This window comes from Nymphalis io, chromosome 6, assembly GCF_905147045.1.
Source record: "Nymphalis io chromosome 6, ilAglIoxx1.1, whole genome shotgun sequence".
Lineage (NCBI taxonomy): Eukaryota > Metazoa > Arthropoda > Insecta > Lepidoptera > Nymphalidae > Nymphalis > Nymphalis io.
In genome coordinates, this window is record NC_065893.1 from 3,030,669 (window position 1) to 3,045,665 (window position 14,997).

The 14,997-nt window shown below is 31.6% G+C and overlaps 1 protein-coding gene across 2 annotated transcripts in view; it reads right to left on the reverse strand.

The window, feature by feature from the left end:
- Nucleotides 1-413: 413 nt before the first annotated feature.
- Nucleotides 414-14,997, reverse strand: part of LOC126769163 (uncharacterized) — a 99,492-nt gene continuing 84,908 nt past the window's right edge. For both annotated transcript variants that reach the window (XM_050487787.1, XM_050487788.1), the window contains exons 2-7: nt 8,877-9,073; nt 6,970-7,098; nt 3,874-3,993; nt 3,423-3,585; nt 3,061-3,189; nt 414-2,505 (exon numbers count right to left, since the gene is read on the reverse strand). In XM_050487787.1, the coding sequence (XP_050343744.1) occupies nt 2,289-2,505; nt 3,061-3,189; nt 3,423-3,585; nt 3,874-3,993; nt 6,970-7,098; nt 8,877-9,073 (955 nt within the window). In that variant the 3' untranslated portion in view covers nt 414-2,288. The remainder of the gene's footprint in view (nt 2,506-3,060; nt 3,190-3,422; nt 3,586-3,873; nt 3,994-6,969; nt 7,099-8,876; nt 9,074-14,997) is intronic.

Genomic DNA, 14,997 nt, shown 5'->3' on the forward strand with positions numbered 1-14,997 from the left:
ATGTATTAGGCAGTCATACATACATTTTATTCGGTGGTAGCGCATTATGCAAGTCGGTCTGGGTACCACTTGCTCATTAGATATTCTGCTGCCAAACAGTAGTACTTAGTATTGTTATGTTCCGGTTTGATAGGTGAGTGAGCTAGTGTTATTACAAGCACAAGGGACATAATATCTTGGTTTCCAAAGTTGACGGCGCACTGGAGATGTCAGGGATTGTTTTTATTTCTTGCAGCGTCAATGTCTATGGGCGGTGTTGACCACATGCCATAGGGTGGCCCATTTGCCTATCCGCCTAGCAATTTTATAAAAATGTACAACATATTTAGTTAATGACATAATTTATGATTATATCATTAACTAAAGACTTAATAAAAATGGATAGAATAAGGTTATGGTAATTATACACTGAATTTAAAATCAAATTTGTATTTTCACTTCGTCCTTACTGCTATAACAATATTAAATAAGCTTAATTATGTATATAATATATTACTTAGGCGTGGCACTTAACTATGTATTAATATAAAAAATTACATTACACATATCCAATATAACACGGCCAATAAATGCCAACATCACAAAACAAAATTGTTTATATTTCTAACCTAAAATTATCTATTATACGCGTGATCTAAATTGTCTACACACATTTTTAACACCATTGTCTTTTGTGAGCATATATTTATTGAATAAAACGATACAAAACTACAGTGGACGTGAATTATGCAATTTGGCAACATTTTTGGCTCCTTCCCCGAATTAAATGAGAATTATTTATTCATTTTATTATCAAATAAAACACTTTATAGACTATAGATAATGAATATGAAAGTTATAGTTTTTAAAGTTAGTAACAATGATAAAATAAACGAAAATATCACAATTCGGGTCTAAAACTAGGACACCAGATTACATGTAACTATTCTTACAATATGACAGTAATATTATTTTATCTATATTCTAAAACAAGTGTTGCCAGTTAGAACCAATTTCCCGTTCCTCTTAAATATTGTGTTTTGTATTAAACCTTAAACAAATTAATATGCCGGCAAAAAAAATTGCTGCTCTCCGAGACGTTCGCACAGTTCGCAGTAAAAATAATTGTTTATATCGATTATAATCAACTGTTTTCGTAAGTGTAACCACAGAAGAAGCATCATCGCATCCCTAGCTTAGTTACCGCACGTACTCCTTGCTTTTGTAGGTAATAAACAAAGATCTAAGCCGCCATTGGTAATGTTTGACTGAAAATCTTCGAGCGCAGAGTTACAGAGCCTGATAAAATTTTACAGAAAATAATACTATACCATTTCAATTCTATTTTCAAGTCTATTACAATTTAAACTTATGGCAATAATTCTTTAGTCGTATATAACGGGAAATTGGCCCTATAGCAAAACTTTATTAAATTTAATTTATATATGTTTAAATAAAAGAACAAATGTACTAAAATATTTATTTTCAAATTAGGAACAACATTATTCTACTGAGCCAAAAATCGTACGTGACCACTATTTAATAGACAAAACATCGGTAATGTTACTATTACAATAAATTAGATGATATAGACTAGACTGTCAGTTGGATGAAAATAAGTGCAAAATATTTTTTTAATGCAGATTCTTTAAGACAATTTTTTTTCAATCACATTAGCGAAGACCAGGCGTTTTTGTAGTACTGGGTGTTTTACTATTAGTTACAATAAAAACAAACAAAAATACACTCAATTAGAGACAAGTGTTTGATTAATAACCTGAGTATTACAAACAATGGGTAGTGTTGATTTTATGTTAAGTTAGCCATTAAATCTATTCATTGTCTTAAATATATCTTTAATAAGTGTTATAATATTTTTTGATCGAATATAATGTGCAGAAAATTATTGTGATAAATTGTGTTATCATTATTGCTAAAATTTTAGGAATTAAATCTTCAGAAATAAATGCGTTGGCAATGACGTTTTCTTATTATATTGATCGTGCAGAAATTTAAAAAAAAAACACTACGACTTTGAATTTGAAAAATACAGAATAAGCGATAGAGGAAGACCAATGTGATTGAGCAGAATCGAAAATTGTTATAGCCACATTACAGATTTAAAAAATAAACCATCCGTACCTCACATGGAATGGTCTCATCGGACGACTTCTACCTTTTCAACCAAAAGTCGCCTACACACTTTAAATATATGCTACACTTTTAAAAAAAGTACGAGCAATCAATCAGTTACCAAAACGAACAGCCATTACAAATTTGAACACTGTTTATTATCTACTAAATATCATTTAACCTTTCCCGTCTGGTATCACGATGCACACAGTGGCAGGTCTTTGCTTATCTGTGTGAATACTCTGGTTTGGAGCACTGTGGCATATTTCGTCTGTGGTCGTTAGTTTACATTCTACACGATAGTTGCAGTTCGTTGACCCACAACCAAAGTCCGAGTGGGGCACAGAATTTGGTATGCTCTCGATTTTCGACTCGTCTTTGAAAGGTGGATAGCTGAAATTTCAAAAGATTAATTAAAAATAATCGTTCTACAAAAAGTTAACCGTATAAAACTTTGAATACGATTATAGTTGAACACTATCTACTTAAAAAGTTGTTAACAACTTAATATTTATAATGGTACAATGAAAGGTACCTTTTAACGTTTAACTCTCAACGAAACTTATTTTTTTTTATCTGTTGGATATTTGATATAGGCATAGTATTCGTATATTACATAATACGATAGAGATGTATGAATTATCCAAGCGATTCAGCTAACTATGCCTGGAAATATACAAATAACATTTAACACAATGTTCATACGTCCTACAATCGATGAAGTATAAGAATTTGACAATTTGTTAACAACATTGATACTTAATAAAATAAAGTTTAAATTTAATAAAAAAATATTAAATAGATTCAAATACAAATTTTAAAAATAGTATAAGTGGGTGTTCTCCTCCTTGTATTATATTTCATACTAAAATAAATAAGAATGAATGAATGAAGAATATCTTAGAATGTATGTCATTGGTATAAGATTATTTTATAAAATGATTGTACCTTAACGGAGGTGGAGTGGGGGATCGGGACAGTGGAAAACTGGCGACCTCCCTTGAAATGGCGAGTGATTTGATAGAACCAAACGTCTGCTCTGGACTTAATGGCGCTCCGAGCACTGACGCCATCCCTCTGTAATAAAAAACATAAAGCATATAAAAATGATGGAATATATTAAAATCATGTTTGAAATACAATTCGTAAAATATAATTTCAATAATAAAATATATCTCATCGCATACTAGCTTATTTAATCATTTTTGGACAGTCATTTTACAAGAGTTTTTAACATTTTGATTTAAGGTGATTTGAAAATATTATATAATTAATAATAAATTATTTTGATTTTACTAATGGTTACTCACACAACTGAATCACTAGGTACTAAGAAAGGTAATGGCGGTGGGCACGGCGCATCGGCCCGCGCTGGTGAGGCGGGTTCCGTGGAGCGCGGGCAGCGTGGCGTCTCGCGCTCCTCAATCATACCAAGCCAACCACGTAGCCAGCGGTAAAGACCACTGGGGCTACCTGTAAAATACAATTAAAAAATCTTTACAATTATGTAGTTGGCGTTTGGAATTTATCTGTTCATGAATCCTGTGTTAGGTTAATAAAAAAGGGAAAGTTTAAATCCGAGTGAACAACACTGAGTTTGCTATCCTATGTATCATAAACATCTTCAGGACACCTGCATCTTTTAGAATCAACTCTCAGTCATAAATACATGTAAACCCACTGGGAAGCTAAGAAATCTACCGAATAAAAGACTAGGTACTTCCTCAATATTCAAACTTATTTGTTCTATGTTTTACTCACGTGAGTATTTTCTGCTATTCTGTGGACTAAGGGGGTAGAAGTCCCCATGTATGGGACAATGGAAAGCCAGTCTGCGCTGTCGGCGTTGAGCGGCTCGCATCAACATACATAAAACAATACCTGAGAAAACAAAATATTTACACATTTTACATTGTTGAATGAATAATTCTAAACATATAAACAATGACATATTATACATATTATAATCTTATTAAATGGCTACGTCAGTCACTTTAATTAGGGATTTTTACATACAAGATGATAATGTTATACCTCTTCTGCCTGTAATACTGGCTCACTTATCCTACAGACTAGAACACATAGATACAAATTATTCATGTTCAATGGTAGAATAAATTATGGTGATACCGAACGGGCTTGCACAAATCCCGCCACCAAATATCTGTTAAAAGGTAATATCATTTGATAAAAAACGAATGAAGTATTTTCATTTGACAAAACTATGAAACATATTTTAATATAAATATTTCAAGGTATAAATCTCATTGAAAGCTTATACTATAAATAATTAACTGTTGATAGATAATAATATCATAAAATGTAAAATGAATTTACTTGGCGTCTAATTTACGAAAATTAATAATATAAGTAATAAATCTCGTCGAAAGATCACATCCATTATCTCTAATAACCTGAGTTCAACCTAAAAATACTTTAATGAACGAATAAAATAGTTTCCTTTCAGTCTCTTCATTGTCCGTTTTACAAGAGATCTGACAATGAGCTAAAGCCAGCGCCCTTTAGCTGAAGATAATGTAATATCGTTAGCCAACTATTGACTTTTATTATTTTCACATGATTGTAACGACAATCGACCTACATGATTTGATTAATTCAAGATAGATACTTTATTGGCTGCCTCGTTGGTGGTTTGTGACTAGATATAAACTCCTGGTCGGGCCAATTTTTTTTTTGGGTTCTTCTGCCGAAGATTCTCAGTAGCAGCTTAGTGGAAGTTGGAAGTATGTACACCCCCGTGTCGAAATTAAGTACTGAACTTTTTCCGGTCCTGTCAGATTGCCATCCCATTGACTTACGAGAGTGAGACAATAGAGTGCATACACAGTATCTTAATTATTGCGTTATAATATGTTCTGTGCAGTTGGCTAACCTAAATCGGAAGACATGATCATACTTTATTTAAATACATTACAATAAAGAAGAAAATAAGGCTGTCATTCACTAACTAAAAGTTCGTGAATGACAGTTTAACAGGCAGACAAACAGGTTAACGTATTAAATTGAGAAGTCACAACATTTGTATCGTATCGGCAATTAGCCATCAAGACTCCCTGATTATATAATCAAAGCTAACATTTTTAAAATATAAATTTGCATAATATTACAATATAATATGGCGTGTTTCACTTACGTTATCTTTAAATAGATACACCCTCACTATATCAAGTTGTATGCGTATTTTAAGTATAATTTATTTCTTTACCATGTTAATAAAAATAAATTTATACCAAAGTTTTCCTCCATGTAGTATATTTAAACACTTTTTATACTTAATATATATAGAATACAAATATAAAATTGAAATATAAAACTATAGTTATTTAAATATTTATAATACCGAATCACTAATTTGTGAAAAAAAAGCCCAATGGATAACCTCCGTAGTCTTAAATCGACTAATAATAGCACAGCTTCGAAAAAGATGATAATAGCTTAGTAAATTCTAATTACGATAATTCTAAGTTAGGCTTGTATTATGTTAACGAACATATACCAGTTTTAATAAATCAAGTAAGGTATTATAACCCAAAAACCGGACAAAAGGAAAAGCAAAATAAGATAAAATAAAAAGGCTTTGATAAAACCACACGGATGAGGCCAGACAGGAAAATTAGAAGATATTTAGCGACAAGCTTTAAATACGCACGGGTATAATTCGGAGACCCCGAGTTTTATTTATAATAGTTATATAAAGAAACAAATATTACTCGACTACCCAAAGTCAGTAACTCTTTTGTGGGGCAATGTATGCGGTTTTACAATATAGGTGATAACAGGAAACGACCAAACCGTTACTATATTGACAAACGGAGTCTGTTTGCAAAAGAATATTACGATTAGTAAGTCTATTGATGATAGGTGGGAATAAAACAATCATCTTCAGGCGATTTCTTATATTAAAACTTGGAAACAATTGAAAATTTTGATTAAAAATCGTTAATTTATTTTGTTGATTCTTCTAAGGGTTATGTGTATTCTTTGCTGAACTGATGATGGTTTTTATATTTATGAGTAGTAAGTAAGCTTCAATGTTTAATTAATAAAATTGAATTTTAATATTATAAGATTTAACAAGCGACATCATTCTACGAATTATGCCTTTCATACACATTTCATTTAATTTCACTTTATTTAAGTCATTTCATTTGCTTGTAAATAGTTCATACGAGTCAACAAAATGAAAAGGTATTTCTTCACGAAATATACCAAAGACGACAATATTTCAATGTCGCAGAGAAAAACAGTCTATATGAAACAATATGGCGACTCAACTCTGTCTATATACAAGACGTGTTTCATTAATTTGAATGAAAGTCAAGGTACTTCGACTTGGAATGTTGTATACAAGCCGTTATTTGAGTTTCGGTTTTGTTTCGTAATAAAGCTTGAGTTGCAGACTTCGTGATAACAATTTGCATAATTCAGCTGAAGTATCTTTTATCTATACTGATACGTATAAAACATTGTGAGCGTATGAAATGAGAGATTTTAATACCTATATCATCCGTATCGTATGAATGAGTTTTGTATACGTATTGGCTTGCACCATTACTTTGTAGAATTCCATAAACAAACATGCCTAAGAATATGTTCTCGGTGCAATTTTTTCTGCTTACAAAAACATTATTATCTCTTAGATGTGTTTGTAATATTAAAATACAAATAATATGTCTTAGTATATCAGTACGTCAAAACCTCTAACTATATTAATAGCAAACAATCGCGTTAATAGCTTCTGTATTACAAGCCCATGTACAAAGTACACTAAGGGGTAAAGAAGAACTACGACGTTCATTAAGACTTAACTTTATGGTTATGCAAACATGGACTTACCAGCTATTGTCATAAGAGCGCCTGCGACAATGCAAACAGGGCCAAGGACGCGTGAGTTGCCCGTGAACGCGATCCTAGCTGCGTAGTGGTCAGGCTCCTCATTTTCACCGCAACCGCGATACGACGCCGCTGCAAGAAAAAAATAATCATTTTAAATATTCTATTTTACACATTTATGTTAAAAATAAGGATTTTATCCATTGGTTCAAAATTAGGACTCTGTAATGATGTATCAAACTTATATTTGAGCACTTATTATTCTATGCAAATGGCAAATGTCCCTCGAAAATGTTTGAAATTTATCGAAGGGCATCATCATTTATATTGGCCAGTTTGTATGGTATAATACATTTATCTTTAGCCGGTCAAATGTGTATATAAATAAAAGCTTCCGCTCGCGGCTACGCCGTCTAAGTATGTCTTATACACCGAGTATAAGTTATTCTAAATTTTATCCCAATCTGTTCTGAAGTATAAAGTATAATATCAATAGGATTTGAATTAGGAACATGGAAATATCTGCATTATGAGTATGTTATTAAAATGATCTACTAAATTCTTAAGCAATGCTGTCACGATTAAATAATAATTAATAATAATTATTACATCGTAACTAAACACGTACTGGGAAGGACTGACCGACAAAATTTTATAGAGGAGGTTCAATGTCTGCATCCTCTAAGGTACGTGGACTGCATTCCAAAAAACTGGTAAAGAGAACGTAAGCGAACACTGAGTTACAAATAAAATGAATAAGAATCACAACAAACAAAAGAAAATAAACAAAATAAGGATTTATAAAAAATCTTTCCATTGTTCTTGAAGTTGATTTGAAGGAGATGGTAAATATACAAAAACGTCATTAATCGCAATGAATTGTGGTAAATGTAGACAAAAAGCAGCAAGAAAATTTCACTTGAGAATTCACTTCTCTCGTTAATCTTTTGTTGAATTGTTTAAATGAGAATAAAAGACGGAATTATCAGAGGATTACATTCTTCAATACATCCATTGTTCTCGATTCATCCTCGGTATTTAGTACATGTTCGTGTTTATATCTAACCTTACCGTACTATGATGTACAAGCTATATATCTCATACGATTGTCTAAATAGTGTCCTAAAATAGATAATTTATCACATACATATTTAAACAAACCATTGAATGAAGCATTTGAAACAAGGCAATCTGAGTGTCTAAATAGTTGGTGGCTTATATTTTTAAAAGTGAGCAGACAAAACAAAATTATTATTATCAAATAGGAAATTACAACAGTTATATATTATTTGTCACTCCAATAGGAAAGCTTGATAAATATCATCGTTTTAATGAGTTTCCGATTAGCCGACGAACAACGAACAATTAGGTACTTACAAACAAACAATTTTGACAACGCTTTTCTATCATCATTATTTATTTAAAATTGAACCTTAGAACTAAATAAATAACGCCTAAATTTCATTAGGAATAGATTATCATTTGTTGCTTGTCATGTATGTAATGTTTATTATCAAATACAAACAGAGCAAGAGCGATGAAGGGTACGATATTCCATATTTTCCTATTCCCATTAATCTTCTCTTGAACATATCTGAGTTCACTACAATTTCAAAACAAAACAAAAATATCATCAAGATGCGAGATAGTTGAAATGTTTGAAAATGTTGTGTCTACCTGAACCAAGATAATCTTTCAACACTACTTGGTTTATTAAAATTCTCAATGTATTGAAGACTTTACAAAAGTAATTTTCTCGATAATTTCTGCAAAATGTATTGCAAGCAAAATTAATACGGTGATTTTATCAGATGCTATCCATTTTATGATTGAAGATGGAACATCAGACGATGACTAAGACTTAGATAAAGCCGAACCATGTTTTTTAGATTATTTAAATGATGTTTTACCAGTAAGCACGCATCCAACAAGCATAAACAGGAATCCGAAGATAGGAAGAATGATCTGGCAATTGGCAGCAACTACCACTCCAGCGACCGCTAGACCGCCTTCTACTTTTTCCACTCGCAGCCGCGAGATGGCTGGAGGACATCGCGGCTTGCCAGCTGGAGCACGCACCAACGGTTCTCCGGGAGGGGACGTCGTCCTACGAAAAATAATAAAATATTATATAAAAACGTCTATTTTATTGCTTAGCTAAATAATTTTATAATGCAATGTAAACTTTAGTTTTGATCAAGAATCCAGTTTAAATATTAGTATAACATTTTTTAGAACACAAGTGTTTTCGTTTACATATGATTTAAGATATAAAGCAAAAAAATAATGTAATAATAATTTGAAAATTGTATCAGTTATAAATTCAGCATCAATTTTCCTTTCTTAATAATAATTTAAAAAAAAATACATAGTTGAACTTCTATCATTTATCCTCCTCCTTTCCTTCTTAGAATACTCATTAAATGGAATATTTTATAATCGTTCTTTGTGAAAAAATGACTATATGATTATCAAAATACTGTAACAAGTAAGTGTTAATATATTTATCATCATCCTAAATGTAACCATAAAGATTTGCACAGGGTATTCACAGAGCGTGTTTAACGGACAATGCCGTTTGAAATGTGAAATTTAATTGTAGTGAAACGCGGACCTTTCCGTTTGTGATGTTACAAAACATTATATTGGTCCTAATATGTAATGTATATATAAAAATGCTTGTATGAAGATTTGTTAGAAATAGACTTGGGTCCGGTTGACGAGATCACCGTGAATGTTTTTTATGTGTGATAAGGTTTTTATACTGTTCTCTCCAATATTAGATAACTTTTATACCGGTCATCCTATCGCCATTAAAAATGGCGCCCATTGGTGACTTAAGAAATATTGAACATCAAACACCTCACCAATATGTCACTAACCTTGGGAACTAAGATGATATGTCCCTTGTGCCTGTAATTACAATGGCTCACTCACCCTTCAAACCGAAAATAACAATAACGAAGAATATATGATAATAAGAAGTGAGTGGTACCTAACTAGCCGAATAATCCACTTTTATATACAGAAGTAGGCAAATATATAAAAACCGAGTAGGGAAATATCTGTCGGGTGGGCAATTTTATATTGAAATTAGAAAATTTGATAACATCGAATTGATGTTTTTACCACTAGACTTTATTTATTTAGCCAATAATGTTCGAATTGTTCATAAGGGTCTAGTTTAAATGTTCCGTGTAATAATAATTGTTGTTCTGTCTCATAATATTAGCACTCATACAATAACGGTTCATATTATGAGACTTCAGAAAAAAAAAATAAGATTAAGAGTATTTCCTGATAGGTACAATGTTGGTGTCTTCAAATTCAGAGTAAACAGGTTCCTTTAGGCAAGCGTGCTACATCTTAGACCGTGTCGATGCTTAACATCAGGCAAGTCAACGGTCAAATGCTGGCCTATTATTAGTAAAAAAAAGGAGCACTTGCATTGCCAACTAAGTAGGTTCTTAATTGTTTTTATAAAAAATCTGTTTATGCTATGAAGTGTTTTATAAACCTTGGATAATTTTTATCTAAACACATTTTCGTAGCCTGTTCTCATTATTTAAATTGACACTTTTACGATTTATTTGTTTTTTATTGAGCGATTGATTTATTGATAACGTAATGTGCTCAATTCGTTAGTTTATAAACGCATCTGAGTAATAAAACTCTCTTTTTTCTAATAACCTATGATTAAAAATATTATTTAAAAAAATCCAAAGCAAAAGTTCGTACAAGTCTTCAACATACAAGAATTTAAATAATTACTATGTACTTCATTAATTTTATCCAAAACTTGCTGGTTTCCTTAGATATTTTATTTTACCGCACATCAGAATTGTAAACTGAAATTAATCAGTTCTTATGTCTCAGTAAAGTTTATCTAAGTGTTCCATTCACTGGGTGGTCATATGCAAAATAAAGTATTATTTAACTAATTCATTTATCTGTCTGTGACGTAATTAACGTAAATGAAATTAGTTATAGGAAAACGAAATTGCATTAGTAGATGGTAAGCATTTTGATTGATTAGGCATTAGTATCTTGGATGAGAGATTCGACTGCTACTTCATTGAGTTCCATATTATAATAATAGAGATGATCCAATAATAGAGAAAGCGAGAAATGAGCTCCAAAAACCTTCTCCTCAAATAAAGGAGAGGAGGCCTTAGCCCAGCAGTGGGACAAACGCAGGCTGTTACTGAAAGATCATCCAAATTAATTAATAATAGTTTCTTTTTCCGAAATGGAATAAATACAAAAAAATAAACAAATGTATTAGCTATGTATTACCTATGAATAGTATACAATATAACGCCATTAACGAGCACTGTGTAAGCAAAATTCATATGAATAAACAAAGAATGACGTTGAGAAATTTCCTCATACCATATAACGTGCTATTTATGTATTTGCGTTGTTAAGACGTTTATAATGTCATTTACAATTATTCTTTTAACGGTAAAGCGGAAGAAATTTTTTATAAGATTATAGATTATGTAGAGAAATGAAATCTTATATAAAAAGGGAGACTAATAGACGTTATTATATTGATCGTTATCGTGAAATTGATGCATATATGTATTTCTTATATATTATTGATACTATTCGCATTGTTGTAAGTCACAGATACATAGAGCTACCGCAAATCGTCACCGATAAGCCGTTCGTCGTGACAATTTGTATTTTGAGCCTGGAGTATATTTTTGCACCAGCTGTATTATATAATAGTTTAGAAAAAATATAATGAAGCATTAAAACGCATGCCGAGCATTAGCAAGTTATTTGTAAATATAAATTAAGACTAGGCACCTTATGTCCTTTTCTTAACCAATGACAACGTATACGCATTATAAGGCATTTCACGACGATCGATACATCGATACAATACAATGCGCTAGTCTGTAGAAACTTACTTCGTATCCCAGTACTTAAATGTTGATAACTGAGTTACGATGATACGCGATTTTGACGCGTGTATCCTTTATTTGCTATGTTTATTATAGTCAATATCGTATGTCACAGTATGACATTACACGATCGTGTTCTGTGGTGAATTTCGAGTTTGTTCTAACAGCCCTACCGATCGAGAAAACAAGTAATAATAGACGTATAGTATATCACAATGACTTTTGATTTGTGACCAAGGAAGACACGTAATGTTGTTACAAAACGAACTTTAAACCTGGCATCAGTTCAAAATATTATATAATCTATTTTTACGAAAGAGAGATGGTAAATTCGTCTAAGTACGAAAAATTTGTTGTTAAAACGAGATGAATATACATATCCCAACACATTCCTGAAAATGAAATAGATATACACAGTTCAATCTGTATATGACATTATCGATATTACCCAATATATTTAAATAGGAAGTAGAATTCCATAATTCCAGTACGTTTCAAATGGAGTTAGGAAGACTTTTTATCTTGGTAACTACATATAAATAACTGTTTACGGAAGACTGGCTAAGGTTGATGACTCAAAAATATTTTGTTATTTTTATCTTGTAGCAGTATGTTTTCGTGATTTCTGTTTTATATTAGCTACTCGCTAGCTTTGCACGGGTACAGTAACGGGTACAGCCTGGGTAGGTACCACCCACTCACTTGGTATTGTTACGGGTTAGAAGGGTGAGTGAGCCAGTCTAATTACAAGCACAAGGGACATAACATCTTAGTTCCCAAGGTTCGTGGCGCATTGGTGGTGTAAGCGATGGTTAAAATTTCTTACAATGCCAATGTTTATCAGCGTTGGTGACAACCATCAAGTGGCCCATATACTCGTCCGCATTCCTATTATATAAAAAAAACTCTATGGTTACACGTCAGTAAAGATCTGTCGCCATGAATTTTTTCTGATATCTTCAGCCAATTTTCTCAATATCTTAATAAACACTTAAACGTACCTCATGTATCAATCTATCCATTGGTGAAAACCGTGTAAAAATTAGTTCAGTAGTTTTTGAGTTTATCGCGTATAGACAGACACGACGGGAAATTATGTTTTATAATATGCAGTGAAGAATAAAGGTTTTCATTTAAAATCGAGCTGATGATTTTTATTTACAAAATTTCACGCCTAATAATGTCAGTTTGTCTAGTTCGTATTAGGACACGCGACCTTGTATAAAAGTGAGCCAAACCACATGTTCTGTGAAATGGGTTTTTAAAGCTCTTTTAAATATTAATCCATAAGTCCACTAATGAAGTAAACGTAACGAACTTTTCTATTTTTCCATGTTCATATTAAAATTTTTTTTTTCATTACTAGAAAGAAAAAACTAATAGTATATTACATCGTTTAACTCACTTAAGACGTCAGACGTAAAAATGGTTATTAATTATTTTTTCACAGTACGACGAACGAGCGTCAAATCGATATAATGCACACAAACATCAGTACAGGATACATAATAATAAATATCATACGCAGTAATTAATTATTAAAAAGAGTCATTTTGTATTTAAAAGTAGGGTGAACTTTGAGTGTCATACTTAAAATTAAAATAAAACTGCTGTGCGAAATTTGTGTAAACTGTTTATAACAAAGGAATAAATTTAATCATTTATACAAATGACATATTGAGAGCAACTAACGTACAATATGCACGCATGTATGTATAACATAGAAATTATAAAATTAGATTTTTTATCAATAGCTTAATTGGTGGTAGGGTTTTAGGAAACCCCATCTTCGTATGTACAACCCAGTCATCGCATATTCCAAAACAGTAACACTTAATATTGTTGTGTCGCGGTTGAAAGGGTAAGTATGCCAATATAACTACAGGCACAAGGGACTTCTTAGTTCCCAAAGTTGGTTTGGTGGCGCATTGACAATGTAAGAGATGGTTATTATTTATAACAGATTCAGTATCTTTGGGTGGTGACTACTTACAATCAAATTGCATTTATCATTCTAACTACATATTTAAAAAATAAAAATAAAAAACACAACTACCAAAAAAGTTAAAAGCAAAACGTACGATTTTATTTTAATAGTACTTTTTAAATATATTCGACTTCAATCTTTTTTATAATCGATGCAATTTCAAGCTCAGCATTTCGAATTTCAACATCTAAATCCATTGAAGCATTAATTTTTATATGGCAAATTGAACGAGAACACGAATCGAATTAAATAGCGTTGCACTTAAACATTCATACATTTTTGATATTGGTATACGATGCAATATTTTATGTTAGAATCAGTTTCGTCAATACTATTTCATAGCTATGTATACTAAGATTAATTATCATTTTAACTAAACATAAAACTTTTATGAGTTAGAGTAACAGCCTTTTAATGTTAAACACAAGGTGGCATGCGACCATGGCTGTCCTCTAAACATCTCATCGTCCATTTGTTAAATTTAAATATACAAGTGTCTACTGATATGATGATAAATATTTTTAGATAAAAACACATTAATTCGTAACAATTCAATATAAAAGTTCAATATCTCCGAATCTCCGAAAAAGAGGTTTTGTATATTATATTTAATTCCAGACAGCATCTCGATCAACATTTTTGAAGATGGTAATGACTTTTTAAGCTGTTTATGTAAGGCAGATGAGCTAATGAGCCCCCTGATAGTAAGTAATCACTTTTACACCATAGGCACTAACTATAAAATCACTGCAATTACTTTATGACATTTGTGCATTTAATTATCCTCTTTACTAATCCTTTCAACTGGAACACACACACCAAAACTCGATTGAAACTATTGGCGTTAAAATATTTGATGTGTGGGTAATACCCACACAGACGTGCATATACAAAGCTTTACCACTGGAAATTAAGCCGATAATAATATCAATGGAATAGAATTGGAAATGACCATCAATGATTGAACAGGCGATATCTCTATAGATATAAATAAACAGATGATCGTTTAATCCATAGCAACGACGCAAGCGCTAAATATATCCGTAGACCGCATACAGCGACAGTACATGCATCGTATTACGATGATAAAATAAAATAATAAGATTTAACACAAATAACGTTCCGATTGCT